The 26,999-nt window shown below is 46.0% G+C and overlaps 1 protein-coding gene across 2 annotated transcripts in view; it reads right to left on the bottom strand.

Annotated features, from left to right (window-relative positions):
• Positions 1 to 26,709, bottom strand: part of MAF (MAF bZIP transcription factor) — a 202,437-nt gene extending 175,728 nt beyond the window's left edge. The window contains exons 1-2 of one of the 2 annotated variants that reach the window (XR_011338452.1): positions 25,181 to 26,709; positions 15,422 to 15,498 (exon numbers count right to left, since the gene is read on the bottom strand). Coding sequence is in view for 1 of the 2 variants with exons in the window: in XM_069868335.1 (XP_069724436.1) it covers positions 15,465 to 15,498; positions 25,181 to 26,223 (1,077 nt within the window). In the remaining variant the exon portion in view is untranslated. The remainder of the gene's footprint in view (positions 1 to 15,421; positions 15,499 to 25,180) is intronic. The other variant, XM_069868335.1, reaches the window with a different exon arrangement.
• Between the last annotated feature and the right edge of the window lie 290 nt (positions 26,710 to 26,999).

The following is a 26,999-nucleotide window of genomic DNA, read 5'->3' as shown; positions in this document are numbered from 1 at the left end:
CACAGAGTGAATATTGGGGTTGTCCCGTGCAAGGCCAAGAGTTGGACTCGATGATCCTCGATGATCCTCGATGATCCTTCCAACTCAGGACATTCTATGATTCTATGATTTGAAGCTGCCAGGAGGTCCCTGGCAGGAGCAGCACAACTGTTGTGTAGCCACACAGGGCCGTCCTGGCAGGAGGCTTCTTCACTGTGCTGACTGCAGATCACTGGGAAGCAGGGCTGCCAAGGAAGCACTTTTCCTACAGAGATGCCTCTGCACGTTGCCTTTGGATACACATCTCCTGGATATCATGAGCCCGAATATGGTGGCATCAGTTGCAAGCAAAGGATCCATACAAAGCCCCCTGAAACTATGGAAAGGAGGGATATAGGAGGAACCCCTACATCCAGACACTGTCACCTCTGTTCTGCATGACAGCTCATGAGAAATGTACCCCAGGAAGTTGCTTCGTGGCTGGATGACTCATCTGCCTCCTCCATTGACTGAGTGCAGCAACATTTTATGTGGGCAAGAAGAAAGCAGAGAAAACCATTTAAATTATACCTTCCCATACTCAGTCTTTAAGCTGCAAAAGGCACCAACATAGTGCAAAAATTCTTGGGATAGACTAAATGCTGCTATATTTTTGTTACCCAAAATCTCATTAGGGCTTCTTTTTTTTTTTTTTTTTCCAATATAGTGATACAATTACAACATTATTCAACCTTCAGGGAAAACAGAGATTTCAGAATGGCTCAATGATTCTATGTACTTGACTGTATTAAAACTCAACATAGCATCACAGAAGAATGCTAAGAATTTTTCAGCCCTTTTCTAGAAGAATTAGCAAAGGACAAGTTGTCTGCTCCCCACAGTCAGGTACCTAGAATTTGGTGAGAACTAATTATTCATTTCCCATAAAGCAGAGCAGCCCATTTCCTGGCCTCATAGAGATCTGAGTGAGGGCAAACCACTCCTACCAAAGGTCTTGAGCATGAAGAGTCACAGGAAGACACTGTAAGACAAAAGGCAGACCTACACCTCAAAAGATGGTGTCCGTAGCCATATGTACAAAAGCAGGCAGATCTCAAAGGCTGGGATAGTCTGAGCAGCAAAAGCTTCTGGACTTCCACTGACCTATGTTTTATACGTATAAAATGATCTGAGCTAATTTTCATGTGCATCCAGTAATGACTTCCTGTGCTCCTCTGCCACTCCAGAAGTCAATGCTGTGCTGTCCAAGACAAACCATCCTCTTCAGAGGAGATAGGAAAAGACTTCTGCCCCAAGTGACTAACATCCAGCCCCCTCTTACTTTCCCAGCAGAGCTTTCCCTTCTCTTTTCCGCTATGCCAGTGTTTCCCACGCAGCACAAATCCACATGCGAATAATTCACACAGCAGGGAGCCAATTCTCACACCGTGAAATGCCAGATCCTCCAGAACACTTAAAACAAACACTTGCAGTATGCATCCTGCACTTGCTAGAATGTAAAATGGGTCTAATACCTTGTTTTTCATCTGCTGGATTCTCTCTGAGACAACGTTTCAAGACAAACAGGTTGAGCGTGGGTAAAATGTGGAAGTGGTTTCAGTGAGGTTTGATACAACCTAGTTCCCACCACAGTGTGGAGAGCATCCCTCTCTTTCTGAGGTGTTTGTTGATGATGTGGGTGGCTCGGACAGAAGACGAGGATCTCATTTGTGCTGATCTCATTTGTGCTGACTGGGCTTCCAAGAAGTGTCTCACCACTACTCTGTAACAGCTTACCGTGCTTCTAGCAACACCACGCAGCATCAAAGCCAGCGACTGTCACTGCTCCCGTGTCAATGAGGCTCGGAATATGCTGCCACAGAAAACCAGAAGGTCACCCTTTCCAAAAATGGACAAGGCTTACTGTCTCATTTGACAAAAAAAAAACAAAACAAACCAAACAAACAAACAAACAAAAAATCCAAACCAACATCCCACAACAACAAAAAACCTCAAACCCCAACATTACAGTTATTGGCTCTCCCTCTGTTCACCTCTTGTTACATCTCCAGGAAAACAAGGAACAGATGTTGGCTGATAGAAACATTTGAGCCTTCCATTGCTTTATTGACTTGTCACTACTGAGAAATTTGCTTTAATTTACTTTAAAAGTAAATTACTTGATCGTCATAAAACTGGTTGCAAGTCACAGTTCTTAATGAGGATGTTAAACAAGGATTCTTCTTAACAACCAGAGGCACCAATTCCAAACGCAATGCCTATTTGAACAGAGACATCTATCTTCCCTTTTGAAACATGCTGGTTTATTTTCAAGATGTTCAACATACCCAGGGGCAAAAAAAAAAAAGCCTTTGAGTCCTTGAAAGCTGGTGCAAAAGCTCTAGTGTTCTTTTTCCCCTTCATGATACTTGATTGTGCGAGATTGCACCAAGTAACTTCCTTTATGTTTTTCCAAAGATGTAATTCATATCTAGAGATCTTTTGAACCCTACTGTCTAGTTTAGAGGTACAATGTTCTTCCAGATGTGTTCATGGAGAGGGGAAAGGATAAAGAAAGAAACAACCAATCTCTATGTCAGGCAACAGAGTTGGAGTGGAGCCGGGGCAGTAGGTAATGCCTACGTAGCCATGAGATCCTCGCTCACGAGCAGCACTAATGCTGGAGTACCAATTTCCCCATTATCCCGAGAAAGCGGCTCTAATTACTCCCAAGCGCTTCTTCCCACAGCTGCCTTGGAGTCACTCACCCAGGCACAGGCGATCCCTCAGCAGACTCTGGCAGCCTGAGAAAAGCTGAGCCCGAGGTGTTAACGGCTGTGACTATAATGCAGTTAATTTAATCGCTTTGTCCATCCTTGATATTTGAAAAGTCCCTTTTAAATGTTACAACTTTTTTTAAACAACAGAGTTATTATTTTCTCCAGAACTCCATTTTCATTTTAATGCTGATGTTCACCTTCTTTTGCAAATTGAGTGAAGGTAAAACTCTCCCAATGACAAACCTTCCTTTGGAACAACTGATTTCCTTTCAGTGCGGTCTCAAACAGATAGAGCTGTAATGGCCAAAATAAATTTTATCCCAGAAATGCAGAAAGCTAGAAGTTATCCTTAATGTATAAACCTTCTTTAAGAGAGACAAAATCATGGCAGCCTTAGCACCGTGACAGTCACAGTTGTTTAGATTTATTAAGCAATGGTAATCAGGCTAGACAATAAATTCACTATAGTAATGTATTAATCACTTTGCAAAGAGAAATGAACTACTGAAAGGAAGACAATACATTTTTCTCTCTCTTCTTCCCATGGTGAGAACTGGTCCCTAACTCCATTCTTTAGAGAAGGAAGCAAATATTTTCACTTCTGCTGCCACAGCTCTGACTTGAGCCAATGGCTCAGCAAGGTCAATCTCATTTCACTTCTTATGGAACTGAGCCCCACAAATATTTCTCAATAAGACCTTCCTTTAAAGCTTGAAAATACTTCAGCTAAAATGTCTGCTTGACTTGGGAGCTGCGTTCCCTGGTTCTGTGCACATTCCTATCGTGTACAGAGAATTTGTACTTTTGGATGAGACAACGTTTTAAGCAGGATCTGTGACTGAGATGGACCACTGAGGGAATATAGATGTCCAAAAGGTTTTTTTTAAGAAAGGGAATGCTATACAATGCAAATCAGAGGTGGAACATCAGATAAAGCAAGAAACGTTGTATCTCAGATAACTGTGTCACAAGGGGACATTTTTATCTTCCCTTCTCAAATGTTTATGGGTGTGAATGCCCCAGTCATCACCCCCTATCAGGGATAAAATTCATCTGCTATTCATAAAAGCTGTCAGTCCATCTCCAGGACTGGTACCAGGTCTGTATGAGTGAGGTGGCAGCATGTGCGACTGAGTCCCTGTTGGCACCTCCCAGCTCAGGGTCTGGCTAAGATTGAAGTCAGGAAGCCTGAATCCTTCGAAACTTCAAACCACCTCCCAGAGATGCTCCCTGGAATTCCACAGTGTCGATTAACCCCACAATGGGGCAATTGGTACCAATTTTCCTGAAAAACAAGTCCCTGCAGAATATTTTTGTGCAAACAACTATTTTTGGTTTGCTCCAGGACATCTTCCTCTCCATGCCCTCCCCAACCTCCCAGGAAAGACATCAGAGGACAATGAGAAAAACAGAATTAGCAGGCTCTGCTTCCCCTCATTTTTCCAAGAAGCAAAGAGAATGTTCATGCAAAGTGCCCTAATGCCTTTTCCAGACTTTCAAAAAGCTACTTAGAGTAAAAAGCAAAGCCCAGGTCTGTGCAGATGGCTGAAAAACCCTCTTTGGTCCACTTGCATTGATAGCATTTGGAGAAAAAATCTGCCTACTGCAAAGAAAAGCTGCATTTACCCAAAACTATGGCAAAGCTGGAAGCTTTTGAAACACCACAGCCTAGCGGCAACACCAGCAAGGGGAAAGGCAGAGTGGAGTTGGCTGTAGCTCCTTGGCTGCTAGTGCAATGAATGAAACTAGTGTGACAATATCTGTATGTAGCCCCTTGAAGGGACACCCTGAAGTGTTACCTGTAGCCACAGAGGTTGCAGCCTATCTCCCATTCTTACTTTTAGATAAAAAATTATCATAGAACTATAGAATGGCTTGGTCTGGAAGGGCCCTCAAAGCCCATCCAGTTCCACCTCCTGCCGTGGGCAGGGACACCTCCCACTGGCTCAGGTTGCTCAAACCCACATCCAACCTGGCCTTGAATATAAAATGTTAAAACATGTTTCCTAACAGCTGTCAATAAACTCTGGCTGCGCACTGCACTAGATTCCTCCTGGGTGACTCTGCGGGGAGGCTGCAGTTAACGTGCCCAGGTACAGAAATGCTCCATACCCTCCATCCACAGAAGAAAAATTATCAGAGTAAGAATTAAATTGTTCCCCTTTCAGACACTGTAAAGCCTCCAGGCAGCATCCTCGCAGCCCTTTTCAACACAGGTAAATTGAATTCCAGCAAGTTTACTGTACATGGACTCTTCAGACGAGATATTAAATAGCAAAGTCATGACCATAAGCTATGAAGAAAGACTGAAAGCCGTGGAGTTGTTTAGTCTGGAGAAAAAGAGGCTGCCAGAGCCATAACAACATTCATTATTCTATGAACAGCCTTCAAATATGCAAAGAGTCAGCGCAAAGACGACAGCAACGGGCTGTCCTCGGTGGCTGCAGGGACTAGGACAGAAGGGACCCGCGCCGAGTGAGCCAAGAAGAAAAGCTTTTGAGAAGGGGTAGTGGCGAAGGTCTGCCAGGGAGGCTCCTGGGAGGTGTCACGCTCTCCACGGGGGCTTTAAGGACACATTATGCAAATATCTGTCAGGCATAACACAGATCTGCCCGACCCGGCCTCCTGGCACAGGGCTGGATTGCATCGCTTCTGAGATTTCCTGCAACCCTATTGCATTTCTGATTTTACCAAGGGTTATTCTCCCCGCTGCCCAAACTTTTGCCTTATCTATTCAATGCTGGCACATCAGTTCTTCCCACCACACACTTACAGGATTTGGGATGTGTAAAGGAACAGGCTGGTGTCTGCAAGGGCTGCAGCACTCAGCTCTGCCACAGAATTCTTATGGAAATCAGTAAATGCATGGGAAAGTGGTTGGTGTAACTATGTGAGAATTTGGCCCAAAGTCTGAGGATTGCTTTGAGACGAATTGTGCTAAAAATACATAAATAATTCTAAAATTTTGGGTGGCTTTGCCTGGCATTTTCAAGGGTACGTGGCTTTCTGCTAAACAGGGCACGTGCTCGGCCTCCCTGCACCCGGCCAGGCTCTTCTCGGTGGGGACAGGGCAGCAGCCCTCCAGGCCCTTTCACTGCTCACCCCCCGAACTGAGCAGATATCTGGGTAAGGAAGTGATGCTGGCTGTATCCCTGCGACTGCTTGGGAAGATGTGGAACAACCCCACAGAAGCCACCGCAAGGGATCCTGCCAGCAGCAGCAAGATCTGCTTCCGTGCCCCCAGAACCCACAAGCATCACAGCAGGGACTGACCTCGGGCAGATCCAAACCCTGGCGCTACAGAAGAAACGGCCTTGCCAAAGCAAGCTCCTAAACTCACTCAAGTCTGCAAAGCCCCTCAAAACCAGGGGTGTGGGCCAGCGAGTTGGGATGTGCTGCCAAGGAGTGGGAGCTCCCGCTGGGCGACGGTGGCAGCCCACCCTCCGACAGACACTTTGCTGGGGGGAGCAGAGGCTCTTGGGTTCGCCCTCCTTGGATTAAATTTAATTTGAAAAAGCACAAAGCTTCCCTAACTGCAGAACAATCCCTTGATGAAAAAATGTGAAAAAAAAAAGAAAAAAGAAAAAAAGTGAAAAAAATTCAACCAAAGCCTCTCTTTCCTGCCGTATCCACCGTGGTAACCCATTATCCAAACTTTTTCAGTGCATCCTGTCACCAAAGTGGAGTATTTATTTTGTATATTCAATTAACTGTCTTGATTGCAGACTGGGAAAACTAAAAATATGGAATAAATTGTAAGAAATGCTTAAATGGATGATCTGTCAGTAAATAACCCTTGTACTTCAGCTGAAAAGCAGGAGACAGTTGGACTGATGGCTGATTTAACGCCACCCATTCAGTTTACCTGCAATAATGTGTTATTTCAACTCCAGACCTTATATTAAGTACAATCTGGGCTCGACCCTTCATTTTAGAAAAAAGAAGATTTAATTAAAAGAACAAGATGAAATAAATATTTTAGGCAACCAGCAACAAAATGGGAAAATACCATGTGTTTGGAGTTTTAGTGCCCTCCGAGTGCTGGAATTTATTTGCAGCAAGCAGAAAATAGACAGCAAGCATAAAAATTCAGCAGATTCCCGCTAGTAAAATTATTTATCAAGCTAACAAGGGAGGAACCCTTCTAGTAGCAACAAGCCAGCAAGGAAAAGATGTGCCTTTATATTTTACCTTTGGGTTAGCACACCAGTAAAAATGCCAACTGACAAGCACTTCACATAAACATTTCTTTCTAAATGAGCTGCCTTGTTAGAAAAAAAATCCAAGCAAAGCAGCGCTACAGTCAACAGACAGAAAAACCCAGGCTGAATGTTACACTGCTCCATATCACCAAAAAATATAAATAAAGACATAAAAGTAATGTTGATGCATAAATGACTTTAATAAATTAACACTTCATTTTGCATTTAAAATAACTGTTTGGGCTATAAATCTATCTCAGCTTCAATTCTAGTAAGAAAGAATATATTCCAGTTATCTATTATTTAGATCTTTCTTACCTCTGGAACTAAATGTATACACACACAAAAAAAAAAGTGTGTGTGTGTACATGTATTCTCTGTGCTGTTGTTCGTTGTGCTGCTCTAGCCCCATTGCAATATTTATCGCATATTTATTTTACGACTGAAACCCTGAAGTCAGTTTTACAGTTTAGTTTAACGACACCAAACTTTGATTATAAATTATAAGTGGCTTTATTGCAGCCTGAAGAGGCAAAAAATTGGGAGACACTTGATTGCCTGATCCCAATTAAATGTTAAAGAAATAGTAAAGCGCCACGCAGGCACCGGAGCTGGAAGGAGAACTGCAAATTGCTGCTGCCGGCGGTACAGCGGGCTCTGCCCTCTGAGCGCTTCTTTGCTAGAAAGAGCATTTGACAATTGTCAGCAAGCTTTAAAATAAACCCAATCTAAACAAAAGAAAACAACAACAAAAAAATTCCCAAGGATCTTTCTCAAGCGTTATTATTTCCATGGCAGAAAAAAACACCTCATGGGAGGGTAGGGGCAAAGCCAGGCTCAGCGTTTTAGCTGATTTAGTAACTCAGGAAGGAAAACCTGCCACAGTTGTTGACAAAAAGGCGGGGGGGAAGGGAAGTTTTACACTAAACTGAGCGGTCAGAGGGATGCATAGGTCGGAGTAACATTTCTGACTGCTCTCAGATGATTTTCTGGCTGCTGTTGTAAGCCAGACCTTATAGTACTGATGTAAAACTCCAAAGGCAGGCAAGAAAATGAGGAAAGGTAGAGGAAAAAAAACCAAATAACTGAAAAAAAGGTGGTGTTCTTTGCACTTGTGCTCCCCTCAAAGCCTGACATTTGTCCGGCCTCTGCAGCATCTCAGTGCAGGCAGAGAATGCAGCGTCTCCCACCCCAGCACCAGCGCCAAGGCTGCTGCTCCAGCCGACTCCGTGCATTGCTGGGGCTGGGGGAGAAAGGCTCCGGCTCTGACATTCCCACCCAAGGGCCCGATCCTGCATTCTTCTCACACCCAAAAGTCCTGCAAAAACAATGGGAGTTTTGGCTGCATGGCAAATGCTGAAGTGAGCTGGCAATTGTTAACTGCCGAGGGATGACATGAATATGAATATTTGTCTGTAGCGGACAAATGCTTTTGAGCACAACAGTATGGGCAAAACAGCGGCAGTAATAACAAAAAAGAGAGAAACATCATTGATGTAAACCATGAAATAAATAATATATGTCAACTTTTATGTTCCTTGCCTTTGATCTGGGTACAGCTGACATGAAGTCCAGGAACCAATACCTTTTCAGCCGAGAAGACGCAAGATGTCAAGTTATACTTTTCAGTTGCAAGGCCAACATGTGAAAGCAAAGCTAAAGGAGCCGAAGAAGTGAGTATAACAGAAAACATATTGATTATTTCTTATCATTCGGAAAGAAATCGATGGGAGTTTCCATGGAAGCTGAATGGTTAATGCAATGCTGTCTTTGCTTTGCCACTCTTTCCTTATTAGAATATAATTTGGGTCCAAGTGATAAGGAAAAAGATTGTTACTGCACGTGGCAGGGGAGAGCTGCAGGTACAGCCAACGCAAAGCGAGGTCTATAAGATGTACATGTGCCCGTATTCCTCACTCCTTTCTCCCCGCCTGCCCCTCGTTTAACTGTGTCATAAAGCTGTTTGGAAGTGCACCTAAAAGCATCCATTAAAGGCGATACACTAAAACTCCACTGGATCCTGCCCAGGTGATACAGTGGCAAGCTGGAGCACCACCGCGGAGCGCAGGGAAGCAGCTAGTGCCTTGGCTTTGACAAATTTGGCCTGCTATTTCTTGTTTGCTTTTCACTGGCACCAGCCCTCGGGCGCAGGTCTAAGCCCAGAGCCCCTCCATCCCCACGCTCCTGACCATTTGCATCAGGTAATCACAAGCAGAATTTGGCCTAGGTGTTTACACAGAAGTTAAAGTTGGGTAAGTGGCTTGTTCCCATCCACACTTTCAGCTGTTGTGGTCTAAAACAACAGCCAGAAAATCACAGGCACAGCAGAGAAATGCCACAAGTGACTTTCTCCTCTTTAAAACATTCACCCCTTCCCACGGACCCAGCCCTTCCTCTGGGAGGCACAGGGTACACCACCACACGCTCCTTCCCCTCCTAGCCTGGCCTCATAAATCATTCCCATGGCTTCACACCCTCTTTCCTTAATTTAGCCTGGGCCTTCATCTCGATGACTTCAGCGGGCTGGTCTCTGCGCAGAAGGGCTGGGGAGCCTGGCTCCGGGATGTCAATAACCCAGCACAATGCTGCACACAACACGGAGCCAGCTATTTAATTACCTATCACCACTAACAAAAGCTCTCTTTATTTTGATTAACTTTGAGGGAATGAAGTTCCCCACCATCAGAGTATGTTTAAATAATTACACAGTACAGACTAACATGCCTGGAAACACTAAAAGAGGGGGAATAGGGAGCAGGGAGAGAAGAAAGGGAAGGCAGAAGCTCAGCCGTACTTCCCAATTTAAACTAGGAATGACCTCGGGGTCAATTTTTCAGAATATCTCAGATCAATTCAATTCTCACCTCCGCTGCCTACCTGCTAGCAAATGAACTTACTGTGCCTTCCCATAGACAGAAATGACTAAAAGGGAATCACATTTAGCTGCATCTGAATAACCATGATTATTAGATGGTGCGTGCAGAGGAAAAATTACCATTTCCCTTCTCCTTCTCCTCCTCGCGATTGTCATTCTCACCTCATTGGTGATTAAGATGTAGGACGCTCTCACAGATTGTTAATTAGGTGTTAATATCTGCAAGGGGCCACAGCAAGCTCTTACACCTGAGGTCATTTCTCAGAAGTCGGGCTGTCTCCGGTGACAGTACCTGTAATTCCCAGAGCTAGTTTGATTCCCACTCAACAGCTGGAGCTAGTGTTTCTTTCATGTCTGGTTTCATTTCCTATCTGAAATTATATGAGTGCTAATATCTTTATTATCTTTCCCGTAGAAGAGCAACGCCGGAGCACCTCACAGCATGTTGTTCATGGTTTTTTTTTCCCCCCACAGCATTTTCAAAACATTTCAAGTCAAAATCTTTACAGTTAGCGAATTTACAGCTTAGGATCCCATTATGGATCGGGAGGGGTGGGAGGCAGGAGGGAAATAATAATAATTTGGGGGGGGAAGGAAAGGAAAGCTGCACAACTGCTGAATGATAATGGCTCAAACCTTGGGAAATAAAGGTAATGGCAGGAAAGGGAGGAATTACAAGGACAGTGTGACCTCTACGTGTCTTACAGGGGCACATGAGTTGTTCCACGTATATGTGTGCACATATAGGTATTAAGAACACATTGGGTTTAAGAGAGAGATGGGGCACATAACTGAGCCACGGGTTTGCTCACGTTTCAGCTCACTCAAAACCAGGTAAAGCTACGTTATGTGTAATTCAGAACATTTCCAGCTCCCAAAGCACCCCATCCTTGTACTCGTGCCCTGGCATGCTCAGAAGACTGAATTCTCATCTCTTCAGAAACAGTGCATGGGACGCAGGCAACACCAACGATTCCTCATCCCAGGGTATGAGCTGAGGTGAGCGACAAGCACTTCAATCCACCAGCTTTCATTAAAGGGCTTCAAGGAACATTACAGCTATTTCTTAACTCCCACAAAAGCCTGGAAGGTAAGAATTAATTATCTAGGTTTATAACTGTGTAAACTGAGATATAAAGAGATCAACGGGAACAGACCTTTAGAAGAAACCCAAGATAACAAGTTTAAAGTGCTTCAGTATTTTGCTGAATCTCAAATCAAATATCTGGGTCAAAGTCTCACAAGTGAGTCAGACTGCAACTCCCAGCACCAGCTCCTTCCCTCTCTAAACATCAGCTCTATGTGTGGAAGCCTGAGAAGTAATTCTATATGTGGGATGTTAAATCAGTACTTTTCCTGTCTTATCAGTCTCCTGTATTTGGGCACAGAGTGAATCATTTGGCAAGCGGCGCAGATTAGAAAACCTAGAAGAGATGGTAAAAATACTTCTATTCTTATTTTGGGGTAGTAAAAGCTGTCATGGATCACATGGACTTTGCTCAGAAAGCATCAATATGTTTTCATATTTCACATTCATAGGAATGAGCTAGAAAGGTGTCTGAGACAGAGCAAAGTTGTGCTTTTTTTTAAATGCTTGGGAATATTTTTTTTTACCTATATAAACTGACCTGTAAATTGTACAAAATACATTTGGGGACAGAAAAAAAAAAGGGAGAGAGGTTATTATCCTCTTTTTTATCAAGAATAACACATTGCATCCCATTTGAACTAAAAGATTCTCATTTAGACTTAATACAGCACATCTGCTTGAAAATACGTACAAAGCTCCCATTGACTGCAATGGGAAAGTCGCCAATAATATTTCATGGAGGTTATCTTGATATCAGCTTCAGAAAATAAGACATTTTAAAGGGAACGCTAATTCAACAATGGAAAGTTAAAAATAACTCACTCATACACTAAGAAATCTGATTGTTTTCATCTTTCTTCACTTTAATTTTCAACTTTATCAGATGTGTGGTCTGAGAATAAACTGTAGGTGATGAGGTCTAGTTTATGGTGAAGCTAAACGGTTTGACACCACAGGCTGTTGCCATGAAAAGAAAAATGATGTCACGAACAACAGCCAGACTTGATTGCACATCAAAAATACACGTGAACAGTATGAGGATGCAAAAGGTCTTGCAGAAAACACAAATCTCTTTTAAAAATGCATGTGCGGCTGCAGGAATAGCAGTGAAAAGTAAGTAAATGTATACTTTAAGAGTGCCCTGATTTCCCCTGTGTGAAAGGTCTTAGAGGTAAACAGGAAAGGGAACAGAAAATATATTTCTGTTCTTTACTGCTCCTTATTCTCCCCTTAGTTTTAGGACTTATCCATATGGGGAAATTATGTAGTAAACTATGCTGCAGCACAGTAAGAATGGATTTTCCTGGTTAATTTATTTTATTTTGAAAGCAGCTTAAGCTGTAACAGGGTGGGTGGGGGTGGAAATCCACCCTTACTCCTGAATAAGAACATCCATCCAGGGAATTCACAGCCCAGCTACTGTGCGGTGAGTTCAGATGGTGCTTTTTATTGGTACGACACTCCCTCCCTCCAGCCATTCCCTTTGTGGTGAAAGTGCAGGACCCAGGAATGCAAAAAAAGGACTTCACCAATGCCAGGAGTCCACCTCGGCCCTTTCCTCTCACCTGAGATGCAGGGAGGATGCAGTTTAGATCCCAACATCCATCGCTGCCCCATCCTGCCCTTGGAACTCTGCAAAAGTCCTTCAGAACCTCTTTGGAAACTGAAATATTGTTACACACAGTGATAAAAACATAAGATTATTTTCCCCTCACACCTAGAAAGCCTGGGTTTTTTGGTTTGTTTTTTTTTTGTTTGTTTGTTTTGTTTGGGTTTTTTTATATGTCAGAATCAAATTGTGCTTTCCAGCATCATGATGCTGATTAGGACAGGGTAAGAATCATAGCATGGTTTGGGTTGGCAGGGACCTTTGCAGGTCATCCAGTCCAACCTCCATGCAAGAGCAGGGACATATTTAACCAGATCAGGTTTCTCAGAGCCCCATCCAACCTGACTTTGAATGTTTCCAGAGATGGAGACTCTCCCACCTCCCAGCGCAACCTGTGCCAGTGCCTCACCACCCTCATTGTAAAAAATTTCTTCCTTACAGCCAGTCTAAATCTCCCCTTTCTTAGTTAAAAGCAATTGTTCCTTATCCTGCCACAACAGACCTTGCTAAAAAAAGTCCCTCCCCAGCTTTCCTGGAGCCCCTTTCAGCACTGGAAGGCCACTATAAGGTCTGCCTGCAGCCATCTCTTCTCCAGGCTGGACAACCCCAGCTCTATAACAATTAGAGGGATTTTTCTGTTCCTATTGGTTCTATGACATCGGAAGGTGGAAAAGCTCTTCTGCACCAAACAAAATACTCTACAGTAGGGTAAAATATGCCTTGGGTTTTGTACATATTGCGAGGGATGTTTGCTGGAGCTGCTAGGAGGTGGAAAAGGCCCTTGCAAAAAAAAAAAAGTTGACTTGTAAAATACCACAAAGTACCCTTGGAGGTATTTTATGGAACGGCTACTAATTTTGTTATTGGTATAACAGTGTGTATCATAAACATCAATGTCATTCTGCAGTGCTTACTCTGAAAACTGCTGGCAGTGACCCCAGGCCGGAGTGCGTGGAGTGACACCACCGACCGACCTCTGCAATCCTGCCCCACCAGAAGCAGGGTGGTGAGAACCTCTGAACCAGAAACCGCCAGCTATCCCAGTCACACTCATAAAATGAACTGCCTTAAAACACTAAAAGTGTGCCAGAAATAACATAATTCCTTCAAAGGAGTCAAGTTGGGAAGCTGGACCACGGAGACTACTGCCCACCGCCAGAAACGCAGAGTCCTGAATTCCCCCGACCGGCTGACCTCCATGAATACCAAGTAAGTTTGCCTCCAGAGAGTGCGGGGTACTGGACTTTTCATATCTAAGCTTATTATTCCTAATATCACAGAGACACTTCCCTGAATTGTCCTTCTCCTTCCCAAATTCCCCATCTGACCAGATGTCTTTCTCTCTCTCACTTTCACCTGTCAATCACGTTCACAGCTGAAATTTGATTTCTCTCCCAACAGTAACCTTAGATGAAATATTACCATAGGGGTCAGAGCTGTCTGAACCTTGCCATAAAGTTCGTTAACTCTTCCGAGACCTAAGAGTTATTTGCTTAAAAGCAATGGAGTTTGCTGCCGGTTTGTTTTGTTTTGTTTTTTCTTTTCTATGATATGGGGAAGTTTAACCATGAAATATTGGGAAGAAGGCATAAGGAATTGTCCTAGAGAAAAGCAGGGTAAGCGAGTCCTGAGATCACAACTGTCCATCAGGGGAAAAGCTTTGGCTTTTTTATTATATGGATAACAAGAATGTTCTGTATATAAATCTAATAGTCACATGTATAAATTATAGGAACCATGGAAGTTTTCCTATGAGATTATTGAAATTAGAATCGTTTCACTAGGAACAAGGTGATGGAAGATGTGCTGGATCTTTGCAATGAAAATACACACTTAATGTATTCACTTCAACTGAATCACAACTTAGCTCTGCTCCTGTAAAAAGCACATTACACTCCAATCTCTCACAAAAACCAAGTGGTCCGGTTTCCCTCTCATTGACAGTGGTGGAACACAGGAGAAAAAAATGCGTTGTGGGCAGAACCCCTCCCTGGGCGATGCAAGAGGAGCATCAGACTCAAAACAAAACCCACTTCTGGAGCTCCTGGCAAATCCTGTTCCTGCAGCACAGACACAAACATAAACTCCTCTTGCAGCTATTTAACACAGATTCCAGAGCAGTCTACATCTTCCCCACTCTCACACAGATTTTAAATAATAAATAATAATAATTTAAAATAATAAAGCTTAATTCCACAAGCAAATAAACCAGAACTGATTTATTATAGCTCATGACTTGGTCACAGTGCGGTGGGCTGCATGGTCTGAGCTGAACGAGGAGGGTTCGTAACAAAATGTACACAGGAATCTCTGTCATTGCAACCTTGGCAGTCATTGAAGCCACTTAGCATTTTTTGTAGTTGAGGTCAATAAAAATCAGATTCCACGGAAAAAAAAAAGCCCCCGTGTGAGTCGAGCAGGGGAAGGGACGAGAGTTGAACTCCCTCATTTTCATTAGCAGCACAGTTTTCTGTCAGTGTTGACAGACTGCAAGAACAGGAATTTCCAGAGGAAAGCAGGGCTGTGAATTAAACTCCGATGTAATTTGTAAGTACAGGAGTGGTCTAACCCAGACCAATGATTTCCATCACAAACCGAGGGGATCTTCAGCAGACCCATCTGTAATCCCCACAGCTGATGACGGAATGTGAACATTTAAAGACAAAGAAAGAAAACATTTGCAAAGGATTACACTGAGCGGTAGGACACGGAGAGCTGCCTTGCTGACACATGTACAAAGCTCCATCATTGCAAGTGCTTCTTGCGAGCACCTGAAAGCCCTCCTCACCCTAGCGCCCAGGAAAATGCCCTTGGACCACAGGGCATTGGCTGAGCAGCAAAATCCACCACCCCCCCCAGCCCCCCTCCTGTCCCCGCTGTGAAATGTGTCAGATGATGGAGGAAAACGAAAACATACCTTCTCTTTTTTGACCTCAGGTAATGGGGATTTTCACATCACTGTTGTAGATGATTCTCTTGGGTACCTAAATTAGTAAATATATTAAAATAAACCATTATTAAAAAGAATTTTTAACATTGTAAAGCATGTTGTCGTGCCACTATAGAATCCTAACATTTACAAGACTCTCACACTGTTTATTAACAGTCAGTGAGTAGATTAACACAACCTGAAGTGAAACATTTCTAGCTCTCACATTTAGTCTTTACTTTGCATTAATAATGGGAGACTTATGGACAAATTACCTTGAAAACATATATTTTGCCTCACCGGTGAATATCAGCTTCTAAGACCTGAAAGCACGCAGCTTCCTGTATTTCCTTCTTAATGATTGTTATTAGCTGCGCTAATGTAATTGGCAAAATACTAATCAATTTTTGTACACACTCCATTATTTCCTGGCCAGTAGTTTAATAACAGAAGCAGCGCTGTCGTTTCTCCCCGCAGTTACTCCCACAAATTCAGTCTGTCAACACGTATTTAAAATCTAATTTAAAAAAAATTCAACACAGAACGAATCTTTGCACAATCAGCGAGATCAGTCAGTGAGTCACTCTGCGTTTCTTAAATATGGATATTTCATTGTCCCTTATAGTTCACTTTCTCTCTCCACGTATGCATACCCAGGCATATCTATATATTTTCTATAAACCGCCTGCAGGAATGCTGCAGCTCCATCCATTCCTTGTAACCGTATAGCATAATCAGAGCAAGGAGAAACCCCAAGTCTGATCAGTTTGAGTACAAAAAAAGCACGACAAACTACAGGCGCTTTTTCAGTGTCTTGATTCCAAAATAGCTCTGCCGCCCTGAAAAGTGCATTAGGTGCCAGCTGAAAGGTCCCTCTCCCCCATCCCACCCCAAGCTGGGGAACATCCCCACCTGCCGAAAGCAACCTTCCCTTTTGTTTGTTTGTTTCCTTTTTTGTTTGTTTCTTTGTTTCTTTGTTTGTTTGTTTGTTGGAGAAAGGGGATGGTGCTTCCTTAAATGCAATCCTTGGCACATGGCCCAGGATCTCTTAAAGCAAAGGGTGCCTGTAGACCTTTGGGTCTACCATTCACCTCAAGATGCCCTCTGCTCTCATGCCAACCGTTGGATCCTTCCTGTTACGAACACGCGGGGCTGGGAGGAATGGGGACTCCAGCCTCACACCCGAGAGCATCCAGAAAGTGATGCAGTCAGCCTGCTCTTAGCAGGCACAGCCTCTGCCGTCCCTTCTCCAAACCCACCGCCGTTCAGCCACAGCACAGGAGACCCAAACCAGGATGGCACCAACTCGCTCTCACCAGCAAGGTGTGTTGATTCATTTAGCAGCTCTGTTTAACTATTAGCTTATTAATAAGGGCAGAGTCAAAGAAAGTAAGACAGCATGAAGGCAGCCAGAGACACTGAGCAAATTTATTAATTTAAGAAGGCTGATCACTTCCCTTCATTTTCTCTAACTGAGTAGGTGCAACAGAGTTCTACTTCAATCAGTTTTCTACTCTAAACTGTGCTATTTTAAAAGAATTTCACAATAAAAGAAGCTGAAAGACTATGCACAGTCTGGAGACCATATCTGGTGTGACATGAATATAGTATTTTAACCATATTTAATCTTACAGCATTTCCTCCTCGACAGTGACTTTGCAGGAGGAAACCCTACAGAAAGGAAAATCTGTTCATCCCACACCACAAAACACTGCATCGCCGTGTGGGCTCCAGCAGCAATTCCTACATATTAAAATGCCTTCATCAGGGAATGGGGAAACTCTTGGTGGGGAAGAAGAGAAAGAAAAAATACTGGATCTGGTTTGGTTCAATTTCAGGCTCATTTTCAGTGTCACCAAGGTCCCACTGCAACGGCTCGGAGCGCTAGAAGGAGTAGGGGCTGTCTGCAGTGGAGAACACCGCGGCTTTAGAAGCTGAGCCCAAAAAATGCAACTCATTTTATCCATTTTATCATCGTGAGAGCCCACCGTCATGGCCTTGGCAAGAACTTTTTTTGCTTCAAAATCAGAGAAGTGGAGTTCAGGCTGCAGGAAAGTGCATCTGCCTGCTTTCTTATAGCGAAGGGCTTTAAGCTCAGTCACACAACTCGCTCTGAGATACATCTGCATATATTTGGGAAACTCAGCCTCTGAAAGTGCCGTTTGCTGTACTGCAGGTTCTTTAAAACCCATGAAATGTAAATCCTGTCGTCCCCCCTCACCCCTGCAGAGATTTCAGGGCCCGGAACAATACGTCATGTAAGAGCTCCCTTAGGCTGCAGCGGGATTGAGATCAGTCTGTGAGAGCACAGGTGGAAAGGAAAAAGGGAGGGAAAAGGGAGGTAAGGGGAGAAACAATAAAAAAAAGAGAAATGAAAAGAGGAAGAGGGAGAGGAGAGGGAGAGGAGAGGGAGAGGAGAGGGAGAGGAGAGGGAGAGGAGAGGGAGAGGAGAGGGAGAGGAGAGGGAGAGGAGAGGGAGAGGAGAGGGAGAGGAGAGGGAGAGGAGAGGGAGAGGAGAGGGAGAGGAGAGGGAGAGGAGAGGGAGAGGAGAGGGAGAGGAGAGGGAGAGGAGAGGAGAGGAGAGGAGAGGAGAGGAGAGGAGAGGAGAGGAGAGGAGAGGAGAGGAGAGGAGAGGAGAGGAGAGGAGAGGAGAGGAGAGGAGAGGAGAGGAGAGGAGAGGAGAGGAGAGGAGAGGTCAGTCCGCTGAAGCCGCCCGGGTGACACACGGAGCTAAGCTTTGGATGCAGGGACGGATCCTTTAGGTGGGCACAAACTGCCCTTATGTTCCAGGAATTGAATTTAGAAACAATCAGACAGGCAAACAAACAAACAAACCTGCTGCCCCCAGCCCTCCCAGTCTGTCCTGATTCGCTCGGTCCCTGTCGCCTTCCCCCCCAGCCCGGGGTGCGGTGAGCCCTGGGGTCCCCTCCCTCCCCCTGCCCCCAGCTCTTTTCAGCCTGGGGGTTAAAATTCTTTCCAGCGTCCTCCAGCTGAGGTGGCTGCAAACGTGTCCCCAGCAGCCCCTGAGGATGCTCCAGTTGAACCACAGCCCCACGGTGTAACAAGATGCCAGGCTGGAGGATGCACTTGTCATTTGGGAGCGGCATCCAGCGACCCTCCATTCCCTACCCCGCTGGGACCTTGAGGACACTGCTCGATCTGTACTTTTTGTTGTGTGGTGCAGAAACGCCACTTGCAGCAAAGTTCTGCTCCGGTTTTGATTTCCTCCATGAACCACAACTTAGAGAGAGGCATATAAATAAATAAATAAATAGATAGATAGATAGATAAAATTTTAAAAAAGACAGGAAACCATGTCCCCATGTCCACAGGGCCTCAAACCCAAGCAATGAGCGAGGCAGGGCAACGTCCACACCCGTAACTTGCTGCATCACAGCTGCAGGCCTGCACGCTTCGCTGCTGCTCGGTAGCGGCACTGGTTTAAAAGTCAGGCTTCTGAGGGGGGGCAGGAAAGTGGGTACAGAAACAGTGAAAGCAAATTATCATTTCAGAGAGCGTAAGATATGGGCAGCTTGCATCAGGGGCACAGAGACGCTATCGCACTGTGCCGGGTCAACCCGATACGGTGGGAGATAGTGGGAGCTGCGTATCTGCCGCTCCGCCAGCTGCAGCCCCGCTGATCCCTGGCTTTTTGCTTTTCACTTGAAAAGTTAAGTCACATCCTGGGCTATTTTTGCTTCGTGTCGGCTTTGAGCTCACAAATCTGAATGCACCCAGCCCTCAGTAAGTGACAAATGTTATTCTCAGTCCTCCCCCACAATTTCAAGCAGTCGAGAATCAGGCGCGGCAGAGGGTACAGTATTTTAATCTATTGATTTGTACCTGCTGTGCCAGAAAAAATTCATTAGACGGGCCTTAAAAGTGGGAAGAGCCTGAGTGCTCAGCTCCCTCTTGAAAAGACGAATCCTTCCAGCAGCCGCTCACCTCTGCCACGGCCCGGTGTGTGCTACCCCACATTATTCACACTGAGACTTGTGCTTAAAACAGATATCTGAAGCATTTGACTACAGACAGTTCAAGTGTGTGTGTGTGTATACAAGCAAGATTGGGTTTTGTCCCAGTTGCGCAAACAAAATCTATCCCACTTTCCATAGCTACCCCTGGAATGCCCAAGCCTCATGGCAGCCGCTCACAACCCAGCGACTTGGAAAGAGGGAGGGAACAAAGTTGATTAAAAAATCTTAATTCCTAACGTGGAGGTATGGAGGATTATTATTTTTTTTCTCTGTGTGAAATTTTAAATTCAGGCATCTGAACAGGTGTCAGAAACAGTGGGGCCATTGAGCGTCTCTGATGATCAGCATCATAAATATAGAGGATTTCCTTTCAATGCAGCACATGCTGAAATGACACCGATGTACTTCTGGCATCTGAGCAGATAATTCTGATATATGCATCATTTCCTCCCTAAATCCAGGAAGCAGCCACACTCTCTATCTGATATTACTATATTATGTCAAATAGAAATTGGTATTAAAAGTATGAATGATTCTAGATCAAGAACTTCCTACACAGCACGCAGAGGGAGGGGGAGGAAACAGCTGTGCAAAGGCTTTTGCAAGGGAAAGGAAAAAAAGAGCTGGGAAAGTTCATTTTTTAAACGAAAAATGTGCTGCCCTGTTTCATGTGGGGGCAGTTTTCAAGTGGCATTTTGATTCAGAGCAGGCGTTTTTGTTTTAAAAGGGTGAAAAAGGCTTTCTAATAAACAGGAGCTCTCACCGCTCCGTTTGCAAACAAGCGAGAAATTGTCCAAGAAATAAATATACACGGGTGTGACCGGGATATTTCCCTCCCTTCTCCCCTCTTTTCTTTAGGAAGAAGTCTGGGGTAGCATTTCTTCAGGAGGGAAAACGCTGCAGCACAAACGCAAAAATACCCTTAGCCTCTGCTCAGTATGAGCCCGGAGGTTGGGCTGAGGGGTTATGTTTCATTTTAGGGGGGGGGTGTGAATAAAAAAGGCTGAGAGGTGTCCTGGGGAGAAGGGGGCTGAGCCTCTGTGCACACCATTTCCCAGCCACTCTCCGTCCACCTGTCTCCCAGCACCGGTCACATCAAAGTTCTTTGTAATGTTGTTAATAAACGAGAAAGTGCTCTAGGACTACAGAGCACTAGGATATTGTTAGTGATGAGGAAATGAAGACCACGCACACCTTTGGACACAACAGTCCGGCGTGGGCAGCATTCCCCCTGCTTCAGCTGGAGAGGTACTCGCACAAGGGCAGTGGGATCCTGCTCCCCTTTGAAATTCCCGTACCTCGGAGCTCATGGGGAGCAGGATGAAGGCCAGAGCCAAGCATGGGGTGATTAACGGACGGAGGTTATTCAGAGCAGAGCAGTTCCAATTAGTCCTCAGCAAGCAGTGCTACAGCAAAGGTGGGCACTCCCCTGCCAGTATCTCATACAGAGAACCCCAACAATCATTTCACTGTAGGGAACATGAAAACCTGCATCTATTTGCCATCACCCCCCTCCCCCCGAGCTGGGGCAGCCCCCGTGCTTCAGGCTGAAATTCAAGTGCAGCCCAAGGAAGGCAGCGTATTTTTTTTGTTTGCAAAGCGCAATTGCAATGTGTAAGAATGATGCCAGCCTCGGAGAGAGCCCGTTTCATCTCTCAGGTTAGGTGTGTGATGGGAATTTTCCCTTTTGCATCTAGGAAGGATTTCTCCTATCACTGTTCCAAGAGGGTGGGTATTTTGCCCTCTGGGAAAGAAGACAATTGAGGGAGGCAGCCGTGCTCCCCTCGCACTGCACTACTCAGCCGATTCACACTACTTTTAAAATCCTAGTGCCTACTCCTAACTTTGCCTGCAAAGAAACCTGGAGCAGGAGAGGCGCACGGGGATGAGGCTGGACCAGACGTGGGTCCTGCTCCGTGCCCTTAGGGCTACGCTCTCCCTTGAGGTTCCGGTGCCACCTTCGAGGGGACTTTGCAGAGGAGAGGCTGTGTCGCTTCCCAAGCACAAGGGCTCCTCTGGGCCTGCTCGGCAGGGGTGACCTCCTGCCAACAAACGTGGCCATCAGCAAAGGCTCAGCCAGGGCAAGGGAGCTGGGAGAAGAAACACAGAGCAGGCCTGTCTTTATGAGAGGAGATAATTCTCTGCTCCGCCAATGGTAACCAGTTTACCCACAGATTACACATTAACCAGCAAATGGAGCTCGAATTAACCAGAATCTGGAGCTTGAACCATTACTCAAACCCCGGTGCAACAGCAGGTCAGATGCCAAAGGGCAGGTTGGTGCCTCAGCACTGGGGAGGGGTGAGGCACGGCATCTGGACCACAGGCACCGGCACCCACAGCAGGGCTGGATGTCCATTCCCTCCACGGGGACCTCTGCAGGAGCAGGGTGACCTCCAGCAGCTCTCCTGGGTGCTGGTGGCTGCGGAGGGGCTCAGGGCCGCATCCTGACCCCAGCACACAGCGCGGGATGGGGTCCGAGCCGTGGACTGGACCCAGCGGCAGAGGAATGGCAACAGGTCCTCTCCTCTCGGTGCCACCAGCACCCGAAGAGGGTGACCTTACAGCTGGGAAGGAACAGCACTAACAGCGGGAGGGGGAAAAAAATAAAGGAATAAAAAAATAGTGCTGGGGTTTATGGGCCTGGGTCTGGAGATAAAGCCCCCGTCGTGGAGTGGCTGAGCACCCTTCGGAGAGGCCTCAACCTCTGGAACAAATTGGGCAGATAATCCCACTCAAAGGGCGGGAGAGGACTCTGCAAACGGACCTGGGCCAAGGGTTTGTGGAGGCTTTTGCAGCCAAAATGCCCCTTGTGATGGAGAACAGCAGCGAATAGGGGCTCAGAGACCTGAACACATCTCGCGCGTTAACCCTGGGGTTGGTTGCATAGGACAAGTGACTCTCTAAAGTTGGAGGCAGCCCTTGGACTCTGTTTTTCCTCAGCTCCTCCGCTTGCTCTGAGCTTTCTAAGGCCTGCAGCAAAAAAAAAAATAAATAAAACAAAAAAAAAAAAAGAAAGAAAACCACAAGGCAAACGAAAGAAGATGGGGCAAAAAGCAAAGAAAAGACAAAAAGGAGGGAGCATGGACCCCAATGGCAAGAACTCTTCGGATCAGCATTAAGTGGCTCCCTGACAGCCGAGCCTGACGCAGTGTCACCTCGGACTAGAGACAGGCATGCTGTGCCGGGATCGGATGGAGAGAGGATGGGAAGCCTGTCCATTCCCCTCGCTCCATCATTAAACCATAAGACTATAGGGCTGGAGCATGTTGTCGGGTTTTTGAGCTGCCCCCTCCTCAGGTATCTCCTAGCCCTGGCTGGGTGATCTGAGTCCCTGCCACTGCGCTCAGGCAATGATGAGAACTGAGAGGCAGCACCTGAAAGCTCCCGTTTTTCATCTACCTGAAGAGAACTTCATTTCTAGCAGGTGGCAATTTCCCGTCTTACACGATGCTATCCTTTCCCTTCTCCCTCATGGATTTATGAAGTCCGGCTCTCGCACCAGCATCGCCCCTTGGCCAGGGCTGCCCTCGGAGTTACGAACTATACACTACGGACTAAGAAACTGAGTACGGAATCAAAAAAATGCAGTTTATTATTGTAGATTATTCTCTCTTTTGATATAACCATAGAGTCGAAAATGAAAGAAAAGCACATAGGAACATCACACGTGGTTAGTTAGGAACTCAAGATATAAAACAATTTTGCACAGCAAAATATGTAAAAGAAAAAGTAACTGACAAGATTTTTTTATATTTATTGTGGTAAGATTTACTTTCCATTTTTTTTTTAAAAGACAGGATATCAGTCCCTGAAAATAAAATTTACTGATTATTGCCTTTAAAAGTGTGGAATTTTTGAAGTTACAGAAAATCCAGTTCTGCACCACAATACAACTGTAAAAAAATCTGCATCATTTTAAAACTGTGCAGTAATGCCATCTTTATAACTGCATAAATGGTATTAGCGTTCTAAACAGGTTCGTCATTTCTTTTTTTTTTTTTTTGTATTATATGCTTGCAGGTTATATCTTAGTGCAATTCAGTCCCAAATACTTCAATTTTGAGGAAAAAAAAAAACAACCCATACATTTTGAATGTAAAATACCCCTCTAGGTATAAACAGGGGTGCTTCCCCCTTGTAATACTTTGGTTTTCAAATACAGTCAGTGGTATAGCAAGGACTACATATACCCAACTTATATTGAAATTGCAAGCACATGCTGCATAAACTACCTTTTAAAACAGTCCCGTTGCAAATTCTACCCCCCTTTACATCACGACAGTAAACAATTTAGTGCATCAATCTTTAAAAAAAAAAAAATCTACATCTAAACAGACCTAACTCTTTCGAATTTATCTATAACATTCCTTTATCTGTAGCATACATTTGAACTGGGCTAACAGATGACAGAAACTAGAATTAAATTAGAGACTAGGAACCCAGAGCATTCCACATTTGACAATGACCAAATGCAAAAGGAAAAAAAAATATGGGGCAGATCACTTAAAATTAAGTTTTAGACTGTTTTAGCCAACAGCATGGGTTCAATGTCCCGTCCCCCCATCCCCCCCCCCAACCCCGAGCGGGATGTCAATTTTGTTTTTGAACAACTTTCCAAAGTTCTTTCTGTGGTTTTCTTTTATATTTATTTATTTATTTATTTATTTATTTACTTGCCACATTAGGCAATCAAACTCCATTCTGGCAGGGGTTTTGAGAGGGAATGCTTCAGTGCATTTAAAAGGAAGTTTGAAGTTTTGAGAAACTCAAAGCAGTTTTAGATCAGATGCAAACTTTAATGGGGAGGAAGAGGAGGAAGATCAAAGGTTGCACTTTTTTGCTTTCAACCCAAAAAAGTGATGAGGCAATAAAACAAAAGGATGAATGCCATGCCATAATAGTCTCCAAAAGTCCATTTCCAAGCAAAAGAAAAAAAAAATAATTATACCGTACATGACCAGCATGCAGGGTTTTTTATTAATATAATGTCTCTTTTTCATAGTCTTTCGAAACAGTTATAGTTCATCGTTGCTAAGACAAAATAGCAAGCGTAATGCATGAGATGAGAATGGGATTCTAATGGCAGACTAAAGTCTCACGTTTGGCGGATTAAGGCCAAAACTCACATGGACACAGGAAGGCTGATGCAGGCTGGATTCTGGCAGGTTGAGCTACGCTTATCTCTAGTTTCGCACAACAACGCTAAAAACTGATGGAACTCAGCAAGCTGGAGTCTAAAAATTTCACATTGTTTTTGTATTTTTTTCTGTTTTGGGGTTTTTTTTGTATTTTTTTTATTTTATTTTTCTCTTTGCAAAGCTCAAATCTCATCTGAAGAACTCAGGATAGAAAAAAAAATCTGACTTTTTTTTTTTTTTGGACACAGCAAGCTCAAAAGAAAAAAAAAAAAACCTCCTGAACTTAAAAATATCTCTATCTAGGATGTGGATGGCAGGTTTTAGAGAAGCTTCACGTGAAGAACTGAGTTGGTGGCGAGTTGGAGCTTTTAGATTTAGAAAAAAAAAACCCAACAACAAAAAGAAAAAAAAAAACAAAACCACAACAGCAAAGCCCCCACGAAATAAAAAATAATAATAATAAACAGAAAAGAAACTCATGGAGAACTTTAGGGCGGCCAACGCGGAGCCAGCCCACCTTAAAAAGGGAAAAAAAAAAAAGAACCCCAAGCAACCCGCAGGGCGCCGCGGCGGGAGCGCCGGGAGGACTCGGGAAGGCGGCGGGGCGGTGGGAACTCACATGAAAAACTCTGGAGAGGAGGGGTTGTCGCTGCTGGATCCGTTTTCTCTGAAGCCGTTGCTGACCAGCTTCTCGTACTTTTCCTTGTAGGCGTCCCTCTCCCGGACCAGCCTGGAGATCTCCTGCTTTAGGTGCTCCACTTGCTGCAGCAGCTGGTTCTTCTCCGACTCCAGGACGTGCCGCTGCTGGACCCTCTTGAAGCGGCAGGACTGGGCATAGCCCCTGTTTTTGAGGGTCCTCCTCTTCTGCTTCAGCCGGATCACCTCTTCCTTGCTGACGCCCCGCAGCTGCCGGTTCAGCTCCCGCACCGACATGGTCACCAGCTGCTCGTCCGAGAACCGCTCGTCGAAGTGCAGCCCCCCGCCGCCGCCGTGGTGCGGGTGGTGCAGCCCCGCCGAGCCGCCGCCGCCGCCGCCGCCTCCTCCTCCTCCTCCGCCGCCGCCGCCGCCCGCGGAGCCGCCGCCGGGGGCCGCGGCGCCGGGCGCGGGGCCGTGCGGGTGCGCGGGGTGGTGGTGGTGGTGGTGGTAATGGGGCGCGCCCTGCGCCGCCGCCGCCGCGATCACCGCCGACACCACGGCGGCCGCCGAGCCCATCTCGTCGGGCGGCGCGGAGCCCGCGGCGGCGCCGGGCAGCTGCTGCCCTCTAGCAAAGCCATCGAAGGCGGCGGGCAGCGGCGGGTGGCCGCTGCTGATCAGCGCCTCCACCGCGTCCTCGGGGCTGAAGCCCAGCGCCTCCGGGTTGAGCTGCTGCGGGTAGCCCGTCATCCAGTAGTAGTCTTCCAGGTGCGTCTTCTGGTCGGAGCCGGAGCCGGGGCTGGGCGCCGAGAAGCTGGGGGACGGGGGCACGGAGCTGCAGGGCGTGCTCATCGGCGTGGAGGAGAGCGAGCCCCCGGCGATCAGGCGGCCGCACTGGCTGATGATGCGGTCGGTCTCCACCGGCTCCTTTTTCACTTCGAACTTCATCAGATCGAAGTCATTAACATATTCCATGGCCAGGGGACTGGTGGGCAGGTCGGAGCCGCTCATCGCCAGTTCCGATGCCATCCTCTTGCTGCCGACAGTCCTCCAGAAGGGGTGGGCGCCGGGAGCCAGCGGGCTGCTCTGCGTGGCCGCCGGGTGAGCCAGTTTGGCTGCTGGGCGAGCTCCGCTCCGCGCCGGTCGCCGCGCTCGCTCCCGCTCCGCGTTACCCTTCGCAGAGTCTCCGCTGATGCATCAGAGCGAGGGGCTCTCGCTATTCGCCTTTCGCATAAAGGGCTTTTTTTTTTTTTTTTCCTCCTCTCTCTTTTCTGTTTTTTTTTTTTTTTTTCCTCTCCTCCTCTCTCCCTCCCCTCTCGCAGCCCGCAAACTGCAGCTGGAAGTGTGAGCCGGGGCTGTCGCGAGGAGATTTGTTGTTGTTGTTGTGTTGTTTTGTTATTTTTAACACTTCACGGCGCTTTTCCTCTGGGCTTCCTCGTGCAAAGCGCGGGGCGAGGCGCGAGGCTCATCGGGGAGGGCGGAGAGGCCGCGGAGCCGAGGAGCAACAATCAAAGTCGGTGCCGGAACCACGAGAACGACAGGAATAGTTAAAAAAAAAAAAAGGGGGGGGGGGGGGAGAGAGAGAGAGGAAAAAAGAACCAAACAAACAAACAAAAAAAAAAAAAAAAACCAAACAAACCTCGGCGCCAAAGCTACAGCAAAGAGACGGAGGGTGTTTTAAAGGTTCCCCGGCCGAGGAGTTTAAACGCCCGGCGGAGTTTTATAGCGCGCGTGACGTCACGCGGCCGCTCGCCCCGCCGCGCGGGCCAATGGGCGCGCGCCGCCCCGCCGCATCAGCACCGGGG

Source organism: Phaenicophaeus curvirostris, chromosome 14, assembly GCF_032191515.1.
Source record: "Phaenicophaeus curvirostris isolate KB17595 chromosome 14, BPBGC_Pcur_1.0, whole genome shotgun sequence".
NCBI lineage: Eukaryota > Metazoa > Chordata > Aves > Cuculiformes > Cuculidae > Phaenicophaeus > Phaenicophaeus curvirostris.
Note: the sequence above shows the minus strand (reverse complement) of the source record. Positions and strands in the feature narration are given on the sequence as shown.